General features: G+C 32.9%; 3 protein-coding genes across 5 annotated transcripts; all 3 read right to left on the bottom strand.

Moving 5' to 3' along the window:
* Positions 1–369: 369 nt before the first annotated feature.
* Positions 370–1,884, bottom strand: LOC107046175 (endocuticle structural glycoprotein SgAbd-2). The gene is made up of 3 exons (XM_015268698.2): positions 1,738–1,884; positions 1,482–1,618; positions 370–930 (listed from the first exon to the last, which is right to left on the bottom strand). Exons 1-3 carry the CDS (start codon positions 1,747–1,749, stop codon positions 642–644), a joined length of 438 nt encoding a protein of 145 aa, XP_015124184.1. The 5' UTR covers positions 1,750–1,884; the 3' UTR covers positions 370–641.
* A 2,155-nt stretch (positions 1,885–4,039) lies between these two features.
* On the bottom strand, positions 4,040–5,006 carry LOC107046225 (larval cuticle protein LCP-17). Of its 2 annotated transcripts, XM_015268790.2 has the most exons (3): positions 4,856–4,901; positions 4,627–4,777; positions 4,040–4,472 (listed from the first exon to the last, which is right to left on the bottom strand). In XM_015268790.2, exons 2-3 carry the CDS (start codon positions 4,636–4,638, stop codon positions 4,119–4,121), a joined length of 366 nt encoding a protein of 121 aa, XP_015124276.1. In that variant the 5' UTR covers positions 4,639–4,777; positions 4,856–4,901; the 3' UTR covers positions 4,040–4,118. The 2 variants fall into 2 exon arrangements, with proteins under 2 accessions (XP_015124276.1, XP_015124275.1); XM_015268789.2 differs by having other exon boundaries at positions 4,627–5,006.
* A 478-nt stretch (positions 5,007–5,484) lies between these two features.
* LOC107046224 lies at positions 5,485–10,424 on the bottom strand. 2 transcript variants are annotated; one of them, XM_015268787.1, is made up of 11 exons: positions 10,368–10,424; positions 9,927–10,279; positions 9,678–9,847; positions 9,384–9,595; positions 8,940–9,294; positions 8,624–8,830; positions 8,419–8,538; positions 8,079–8,312; positions 7,086–7,278; positions 6,771–6,916; positions 5,485–6,690 (listed from the first exon to the last, which is right to left on the bottom strand). In XM_015268787.1, the coding sequence occupies exons 1-11, from the start codon at positions 10,368–10,370 to the stop codon at positions 5,714–5,716; spliced, it is 2,970 nt and encodes a 989-aa protein (XP_015124273.1). In that variant the 5' UTR covers positions 10,371–10,424; the 3' UTR covers positions 5,485–5,713. The 2 variants fall into 2 exon arrangements, with proteins under 2 accessions (XP_015124273.1, XP_015124274.1); XM_015268788.1 differs by having other exon boundaries at positions 7,086–7,263.
* Positions 10,425–10,911: the final 487 nt, after the last annotated feature.

Genomic DNA, 10,911 nt, shown 5'->3' with positions numbered 1-10,911 from the left:
CCTAGACAACCTCCTGGACAATAAGTTGTCCAGTTGAAACATGCATGAAGCCACCAGATCGATTCCATGACTAAACAACACAAGGACAATTCAACACAGTGCCATTAGTTCCCAATGGTTCACCACCGTTTTTACCAATTTGGAACTAGGTTGCCAATTTGTGAATTTGAAATCTTTGGTACAAACATTTGATTATATGGTTGACCAGAGGTAGATGACCGGGACCTGCCATTTTCACGAACAAATTCGATTTTGACGAAAGTCTACTTTCCCTCTGACAAAATCCAAAATCTGACCTTTGAGCCAGGTGAAAAATAATTTTTTGAAAATGAAATATCCAAAACACCAAACAATTTCTATTGGAGCATGTAAAGACAAATTGAAGTTTATTGAAAGCACATTTATAGAAATGAACAAGTCTTGTGGTTAATTCAAATGAATAAAAACAAATAAGCAAATAATAAATGGCTCATCGTCATTTATCCGATCAATAATATTTTCATTTGTCCATTCATTATTGTATAGAAGCCGATATTGAAAGGACTGTGTATCTCATATTAGGCTTTGCGGTATAGTTTATTATTATTATTCTTCATTTTTTCTCTCTATTCATTCATTCATCACTTTCGTTGCCCCGTCATTTATTTTCCTTGCCCATAGTATCTTCTATTGTATGGTTCCTCTTGTTCAGGGTGGGCTGCATTATATGCCAAGGCTCGTTCAATTGCAGGTGGAATTGGTGGCGGAGTTGGTAAGTGGGCGCCATTCGCTTGGAAACCATTTTCATCAGCTTGATAGGTAACCAAGATTGGTGTCCCATCAGGCGCTGTGTAGCTATATTGTCCTCGAACTACTTCCGCCTGTCCTGCAGCACCAAGATTCTTTGGTTGTCCTTGTTCCGCTACTGATATACCATTCTCGGTGTCGTAACTTAAACACAATTTAAATAATACATTTTTTATATTGTTTTTCTTATCCCATCTATTGTTCAAACTTTTTCACACGGCGATGAATAAGAAAAAGAAGAAAAAACCTTAACTGGTGGAATAACAAGATAACTTAAGGGGGCGGAGTATAATGAGAAGGTGCAAAATAAAAATACTTTTCTGTAGTCGTATGTAGTAATTGTTTGGTTATGCAATACTATTATGATGATGGAAAAATAAGTGATTGATCAACTAGTATTAGTTAGCTTCTCAATGAGTTTGATAATATGCCAATTAAAATTTTCCTACATCCAACTACAAATTATAATTTACATGTACATGTTTCACACATGTCATACATCATTCTGTATACAGTATACAGAACATTCATCACTTGATCAATCGCACCTATGCATTGACAAACAATTCATCAAATGCTTCTAATGTTTACATGAAAAAAAAAAATGAAACAATCAATTGATTTATTGATGCACACATGAATATACTATGAATCCAATGGATTGATCATATTAATTGTTCCTAGGTGTCATTTACCTGAAAGCGTATGAACCGCCAAAATCTTGATCATGGCTTTGGCGTAAAATTGCAAACCGTCGACCATAGTAATCAGGATTATATTGAGGATATTTCAATTGTGCGTGAACCATCATCACCAGACCGAAAAATACCATCTATAGAGAAGAATGAATTTAATTTCGTAAAAAAGGATATATAAGAAATGAAAAAAGTGAATGAATAAATTAAACAAAACGGTATAAAATCAAGTGACAACTATTGTTTATACACTCACAAAAATCTTCATATTTAACGAACTAGGCAAAGAAAAAAATTAGTAACAACAAGAAATTATAAGGAAGAAGGAGAAAGAGTGAAAGATAGCACGAGAAAAACTTTATTTCCACCGGGAATGGAATAACCCTGTGTACCGTTTTCTTAGTGAATTTATACCGGCTCGGTTACTCCCTACGCCGCTTCTTCCTTCTTGAGGCTCAATAATGTGAAACAATGGTGGGGGATATAACGATGTAGATGAAATCAAATGTTGTATACACACTTTTGTAAATGCAACATAGTAGTATCAAAGTATGGTGCATACATTTACATTTACTTATTGGATATTCAGATGTGTGTTGTGGTCCATTCATTTCAATCGGCACGTCACATAATTTAGATCGGTTACGGATCCTCAAAGGGAGTGTTCCTTTCACTACAAAAGCTATTATACTGCCTTTGGTTATTGTTACGACATAGCTATGTAACAATTTAAAATCATCTTCCTAAGATTATTAATATATATATATATATATATATATATTAAACCCGAATAAATGATACGGGAAGAAGGATTTATTAGTTTAACTGGAGCAATGACACCTTTTCTTGAAACATTAGTGGCGGATTTATAACTTGATAAAAAAAAAGTTGACATTGAAATTTTAACAAATTAAAAATGAGATAAAATTTGATTGAAGGTTTTAAAAAGATTCGTCTATATATTAATATGGTTGAATATTTGTAAACATAAATTGATAATTAAATTGCAAAAAATTCAACTATTTTGAAGGGAAAAATGTCCAGTATTGAATATTAAAATGAGGACAGTAGATTAGAGATTAGCAATCGAAATGAAAAATAATAAATGCTGAAGACTAAATTAATCAGTGTAGTCAGGCATGTGATCGTTTCTGTGGCTCTGGGCTCATTGCCTATCCATTCCACATTTTTAGCCTTCAATCTTAATTTTTACTTCATTTCATAATTAACTATTTAGAAAATAAATCACCGTGGTAACATGAGCTGTTTTTCTTCGTGTTCTTGACTGTTCGCAATTTGTATGTTCGGCTTGGGTGAACGGTGAATTTGATTCACGGTTCACGTCATTCAACCCAATTTTACGTAGCACCTAGGAACAACAAAAGGTGTTACGTTATAGCATTGGTCCAGAAGAGAATCGTATATGCCTTGACATTAAAAACCCCTCTTCACAATTCTAGTCAATATTCCTGTTGCATGTGGATGATTATGATGATGAGGCGGGGTTAGTGTGAAAGCCAGAGACTTGCAAGGTGTAACCTCCCAGTTATGCCTGACTATTAGCCAATACACTACACGGCAACCTCCCTCGGAACCCTGAATTTATCAATAGTCTATGCATTGTTTAGTCTTTTTTTTTGCCTACCTTAAAAGACAAAATATTATATAGATATAAATTGAGATTGAGGAGAAAAAAGAAAGTGCAAAAATAATAGCTCATGAGACTCCCAATTTAGTATGACGATTCAAGAAATGGGCTTGAGGTATTCTGCTTAATGTTGTATACCTACATCTTTATATTCACGTAATCTTTACGTAATTGGCTATCAAGTCCACGAGTCGATCACAGTAATAAATTGATTGGGCCGTGTAATTATAACTATAATAATTTAAAGAGAATATAGGCCGCCACATATATTCTCTTGGCTGGTTGGAAATTTTATTTTCCCATCTTTTCACAATTTGACCTATTGAAGATACGTTCTTGATATTCAAATCCCCTGTGATGTACCGTGGGCGTCGCGACGCATTATCATCTCGGTCTCACTTTCTTGAGTAATTCTGTGATGCTGAGTTAATAATGTTTTATTCACTGAATACCATACTTTGTTTAACTGAGCCGATTTTTAATGCGAAATAATGTGCGTCAGGCGTTAAGAATTTATTGAATATCGCCTGCTCATATGTATTATGTTCCCTCATCGTTTAAAAATTCAATAATGGCTTTTGGATTCCTTCAATTTCTACTGCCTGTTATTTACCTATGATATCCAAGTTCTTCTAGAATAATATAGAATTATAAATAATTTGTTTCTCAGTAAAAAATGAAAATAGGACTGAGATCTTGCAAAAAAAATATTAAGGATCTGTTACCGACGGATTTCAGATGTTTGTTATATGGGATGATGTGCGGTGAACGTTCCTATTTGTTCGAATCTCTCTCATATGAGTATATGAGCAGGAACAATTATGAACCTCTGTCTGAAACAGATCTGATGGAAAACAGACGAGACAAAGATATATCCCATTAGTTGTAAATAATGAAGTTGGAAAGACGGAGGATAATTTAATTTTTGGTACAGAAGAATTTATTAACGTTGTAAGACATTGAAATATCAGTATTGGTAACGGAGTTGATCAGCGTTGATTAGCGAGTATGTACTCAAGGGCCCGAGCAATTTGTTCTGGCACTGGAGGTGCGACAGGGAGGTGAGCTCCCTGTGGTTGAAAACCATTTTCGTTGGCAGTATACGTGACTGCAATAGGTGTACCATCAGGAGCACTGTACTCGAATTGTCCTTGGGCCACAACTGCCGGTGCACCCTCTTCATTCACAGGCCCTGGATGACCCTCTTCGGAGGCTTTGATTCCGTTCGCAGTTTCGTAGTTGTAATTGTAGGAACCATCAGGCGATACGTCTTGAGACTGGCGGATTATAGCAATCGTTTCCTGCTGAGCAAACGCAACGGCGAGAACAGCTAGTAAAATTACCTAAAAACATAATTATTTCCTTCATTCCGTCCGATTTTTTTTTACTTTTTTTTTCTTTTTCATAATGAATTATTAATAAAAATAATGCTCACTCATTCTTTATATTATGACATATTTAATGAAGATGAAAAGAGTAAAAATAAGATCAACTTACGAGGAACTTCATGATTTTTTTTTGAGCTTTTGAGATAACACACGTTTTGTATATTTCAGTTGTCCTATACGAAGAGAACTTCTGATGTGATTGGATTGTGAGATACCCGCTCCGTCTATTTATATACAGCGGCGGACCAGACCATTTTCTCCTTGGGTATCCAAAAACAGTACAGAATATTACGTTCCATCTGAAGAGGGGATTCTGCCAAAATTTATGTATGACTGACCTTTAGGCACCCATTGAAACTCTTCTGTTGACGCAACATCTATCACTACGGTCCAAACCCGGAAGATGACCAGTTAGATGACCATTACCAAATTACCCAGAAAATTTATATATATATATATATCTTGCAAATTATAAAAACAATGTAACATCCATGTATACTCGAAAGTATACCACAAAGATGAATCATCCTATTTCAAATTGGAAATTTCAATTTAAATTCACTTTATAGGTATATATATATATATATATATATACCATCTTATATATATAAGATGAAAGTAACTTAGTCATTTGTGTGAATATATATGAAGATTATTATGTGAATTCAATTAAATGAAACAATTGGCAAACTATTAATGAAAAACAATGAGCGCTTTTTGTTGGCTCAAAATCTCTCTCTTTCCTTTTACATCTAGAAATTCGGTGAAGGCCGATTAGACTACCTGTCTGATATAATATTCACCAATACAACATGGAAAATATATGAAGAAATTGGATGGAAGAAAAAACTATCGATTTAGTGGATACACAAGCGACATCACTCTGATGTTGCAATCAGTGATTCTTTCGAAAACACATGTCTTTCCGTCTAATCGATGAAAATTGAAAACTTGAATTTCAAATTGATAATAGAGAATGAAGGTCAACGATCCGAATCCTTTTATTTAGAATGTTTACATTTTTTTTTTCATCGCACGAGGAGTATTAATTTTCACTATTGCATTTCAACAAAATAATAATGGGAAATAAATTCGACAAACAATAAAGAAAATTATCCAAATGTTCACAGCATTATACCAATAAAAAATGTTGCCATTATTGGAACAATTCCTAAAACTACCTACATTCATCAATGTCATTTTGTAAATGCATCATCGCTGGATCTCCAACCGCGTATACGATTGAAAAAATTAGTTTGATAATTAAAACGCTCCGGTCTTGTAGTATAATATCTGGGAGTAGTAAAAAGAGGAGCAGTCGTTTGGACGGCTCCTACCAAGTTAGTAGCAGTGTTATTATTTTGCCTTGCTAAGAATGTATCCAATATTTTAATATTTTCATACAAACTTTCAATATCACATTTGCTGTAATGGCGATTTTTCCGATAATTATTTTGACATGCAATAACATGAGGCATTATTTTTGGTGTATTAACAGGCGCATTAAATAGGGTACTATCATTTGTATTGCTCAATATACTAGCGTCATCCGCTGAAATAATTTCAAATTCACTCATCAGTCCTCCATCTAAACTACGACAAGGACTAATGAAGGATAATTGAGTAAGGTAACTGTCTTTAGAACATGTTGAAGTTGTTCTAATCCGACATTCATTTTTTGTTAATGATATCAACGGTCCATTTATGATAGGTTTCGATGTGAAATTGTTATTGTGTGCATTCGGTTTCCCAGTGCCAAGTATTGTTGAAATGTTATCTGTCTTGGAGCAGTATCCATCATATCGTTCTCGTTGACTAGATTTAGAAACACCAGGCTGATTCGCACAACCGCAAGCACCATCACATGAGCAAGTCAAATGTTGTTGATGATTATTCTTATCAATGATTTCTTCTTCGTCTAGTCCTGCCGAGTTTTCGGTATATACGTAATTCGTATTTTTCCCAGCAACGCTCGAATTCGGCTGTGAAGAACAAGCTTCAACTTTCATATTTGTACTGTATTTCCTTATATACACACCAACAGCCTCAGCATCAATGGATGCGGCGATTGATGGTTGAATACTGGTTGATTCATCTGGGCCTGGAAGTGAACTCTGCCGTTGCCAAACTCGACGTGAACGATTACCACGAAAACTCACTGGTACAGAGATATCTTTAATGGAAATATTTTTTTTTTTTATAAATAAATGAGTAAAATATTTTAAAAACTATTTGCTTCAAGTAAAAACTCACGGAGAACATTATTCCTTGATAGTATTGAATTTTTCGATAACGTCCCGGGTGGAGTGACATATGGTGGTGGTGGACTGTCAGGAACCCGTTGAACATTATTTGTTACGATTGGCGTAGTTGTTTCAATGTTTCCGTTTAAACTGATTCTGCCCATGAACAACGTAAAACATATTTAAAAAAATCTATACAAATCTCTCATTCAATATGAATATTCCCAACATGCATGTCTATTTTTTATTCCGCCTATCATATTTTTTTTCCAGTCAGATGAATACGGGGTTGAATAAGCTCGAATAAAAATCAACAACAACTCACGATCGCTGATTTGGTGAACTTCGGCTCCTAGGTTCTCGACGTTCCTTCTTCCTTTTAACTCTTTTTCTCCTTGATATTTCATTCTCAAGACCAACTTTCACAACCTCATCATAGCCAGGGGGAGCCTCATACATTGGTGGATCATCATTTACTGATATTTCATCAATTCTAGCGCTATCTGAAATATCAAAAACTATCCAATCTAACAGTGAGACAGTATTGCAAAACTACATATGGACCATTCATTTACCACTATACTATTATTATCATTATCATTTTTATTTTATTTTTTCAACTTTTGAAAGAGATGGCTGAGTGATACTAGAGGGATTCCCGACTTGACCTCAAAAACCGCCCAAAACAAGCGAAGCAACACAAACTTTTGATAATTGCGCTACTACAGTTGAGAATCATTTTGAAGAAATTGGAATACTAATACTAATAATAATAATAATAATAATAATAATAATAATAATAATAATAATAATAATAATAATAATAATAATAATAATAATAATAATAATAATAATAATAATAATAATAATAATAATAATAATAATAATAATAATAATAATAATAATAATAATAATAATAATAATAATAATAATAATAATAATAATAATAATAATAATAATAATAATAATAATAATAATAATAATAATAATAATAATAATAATAATAATAATAATAATAATAATAATAATAATAATAATAATAATAATAATAATAATAATAATAATAATAATAATAATAATAATAATAATAATAATAATAATAATAATAATAATAATAATAATAATAATAATAATAATAATAATAATAATAATAATAATAATAATAATAATAATAATAATAATAATAATAATAATAATAATAATAATAATAATAATAATAATAATAATAATAATAATAATAATAATAATAATAATAATAATAATAATAATAATAATAATAATAATAATAATAATAATAATAATGGTAATAATAAAATACCTAAAAGTTCGCTAATCGTTTGCAATCGTGATTGAAGTTCTCTTTGTTGACGCGCTCGAGCCCCCATTCGATACAAAAGGATTATTAGCGCAGATATGAGTATGATGAGACCTAAACTGCTTGCAACGAATACAAGTGTCGCTGTTTTTAAATCTGGATAGCGATCGATCTTTGGAAAATAATAATTCGCCTTATTGATATGCCACTTTCTATCTTGAGGTTCCTCCTGCCAAGCTAATTCGAAATTTTAATATTTAAGCATTCAGTTGAATATATGGAAAGTGATGAGACAGAGATATATACGTGTATATAAAATTTTTACTGAAACAAATTAATTTACTTCTAAAACACGTGGCAGGTTCATCACTATTATCTCCACAATGATCAAATCCATCACAATTCAATTGGCTTGGAATACATCGATGGTTGTGGCATAAAAAATCCGAGCTCGAATAACAATCTAAAGTGTGAAAATATAGAGTTATTGATATATGGGTGAAAGTGGTCTCTAACAGGTCGAATGAAGAGATTCACTAAAAATTTACCCATGTATCCAAATGCAGCATAAGCAATTGCGACTCTGGATGTTGCACTGAATGCACCCCGAAGACTAACATGAAATCCATTAGTAATTGGTGCAATATGTTCCCTCATTCTTGATAATTGAACTTGGCCGGCAGGATGTCGTAATATCTCCAGGGGTAATAGAGCCGATGTAGGCCCTTGTCTGATAATTAATTCAGTATTGCCAGCTAAATAATAATAATAATAATAATAATAATAATAATAATGAATACCGGCGCTTCATCATTTCGTGGCGGGTAATGATGAAAATCATCAGGTGAATATAATATAACTCACCCATATTGGCAAAGGTGATGACTTTAATGTACATGTGTGTCTTCATATGCAAAAAGTTCTTTGGTGGGCGAATAAGCCATACACAGTCATATGTCTTTATTCCTTGATTAACCATATCCATCATAGTAATGGTACCACCAAGATTCTCTACATAACCACCACAATCTGTTATCGGTTGTACCGAATTCTCATATAAATGACCGATGACATATGAATAAAATGCCTTGTAACCCAGGCCAGTACCACCATTAGCATAAAACCTGATTAATAATGATGGCCCAGAGCTAACAATTATTGGTGGTCTAAATCTAGCACCACTGCTCACATCCAAACGCTGCCCATTCCAATCATAAAACTGTATATAAAAGAAAAGTCTCAATTCCATATAGGTATAAGTCAATCGATGATATAAATATAAATATAAATATCATATCATAATTTCACCTCAATAATAGAGACTGTTGCTAATTGAAAGTCACTAAAGAGCACTCGAACTTTACACGAAGGAGACTGAGATGGGCACGTAATTACATATTCCAAACCCAAATCCCTTGGATATCTTGCCGGGAAAAAAGGCGACGTCAAGATGCCGCCTATGGTTTCATTATTACTTTTAGAAATTTTATTATCTGAACCCTTCAAATGAACTCGATTTCCTTGAAGAAAATACAATAAAAATTTTAAATTAAAAAAACAACAACAACAACAACAAATATACACAATAATTATAGGACTTACTTTCTGCTAGATATTCAAGTATGAATGCATTTTTATGGGATTGAGAATAAAGGAATGTAATAGATACAGTTCTCGTGCTGGACCTGTACACAATGGGAGTATAAAGGCCACAGAAAGATGTCCCAGATATATCATCGTAAGGTGGTTCTGATATCCATACGTAATCACATCTATTCCACCAATTATAATAAGTATGAATAATGGATATAATAAAGAACATTTCTCGATGACAATGGAATAAATCCTCACCTGCAAGGACTGTCCATTGCGATGCCAATATCACTACAGGAATGAGGTAAATTCATGCTTTTGAATGTTAAAACTATTGCACACGATGGACAAGTAACTAGCTCTAAACTGCATTGATCGTGAGAATTATTTGTCATGTACTGTCGCAATTCTGCTGTGGTTGTTTGTTGTTTAAGGGAACTTCTTATGAATGACATATTTTTGGCATACAGCAAGCCCTGTTCACCAAGCTCCAAATACAAACGACGTCCATTATGATGACCACATATATCCTCGTTTCTTATAATATCACAATGTACAACAATTATAGAGCAATACACCACAATGAGACTTTGTTTTATGAATTCTGTCACCTTAAATATTATAAATTTTCAATTATTATAATACATATTTGAAATAATCACTTTAACAACACTACTACGATTTTTTTGAAAATCCTACCATTATGAGTTGATGACATGTCCGAGGCAGAGGAGGCCAGTCTCTTCTGCTTTCCCAGAAGAAACCTACAATCAACTTGCAGTATAATGTTATTAGTGTGTACATTACGTCTTTCCTCTACTATATTTCATTAGCACATTTTTATGGTATCTTTTGCACGCGCCATCACTACCTCTTATATACCTAAGAGGAGTTGGAAAATTTGAAAAGTATAACGTTGACGAGTGACTACAACAACCTGCTCTGTGCTATCGATACAACAACTACATATAACATACGAGATATTTGTGAATCAAATAATTTCCACATTACATTTATTCCATGGAGAGAGGTGATCCCTGGATTTTCCAACCATGAGTTTCGCTTGTTATCTAATAAATCTGTCCATGACAGCTTTAAAAAAATGGATACACATTCCTGATATAAGCAAAGAGGATGGGTATATGGGCTCATCTACCGCATTACTAATAATAAATAACCGGGCGATTTTTCTACATTATTCAATATTTCTTCAACACAATGATTATATTTTTTTATTGCAAGT

The sequence above is a fragment of the Diachasma alloeum genome, unplaced genomic scaffold, assembly GCF_001412515.2.
Source record: "Diachasma alloeum isolate Michigan unplaced genomic scaffold, Dall2.0 Dall_scaffold_01228, whole genome shotgun sequence".
Taxonomy (NCBI): domain Eukaryota; kingdom Metazoa; phylum Arthropoda; class Insecta; order Hymenoptera; family Braconidae; genus Diachasma; species Diachasma alloeum.
The sequence above is the reverse complement of the archived record's forward strand: the minus strand, read 5'-3'. Positions and strand labels throughout refer to the sequence as shown.

Excerpts from the sequence above, each read along its gene's own strand:
- LOC107046224 (XM_015268787.1), bottom strand. Across the intron at positions 8,831-8,939 it reads CATCACCTTTGCCAATATGG|CTGGCAATACTGAATTAATT; the intron begins GTGAGTTATATT and ends ATTATTATTTAG. Across the intron at positions 6,917-7,085 it reads AGTTCACCAAATCAGCGATC|AATCAGTTTAAACGGAAACA; the intron begins GTGAGTTGTTGT and ends GTTCATGGGCAG.
- LOC107046175 (XM_015268698.2), bottom strand. Across the intron at positions 931-1,481 it reads GGCGGTTCATACGCTTTCAG|TTACGACACCGAGAATGGTA; the intron begins GTAAATGACACC and ends ATTGTGTTTAAG.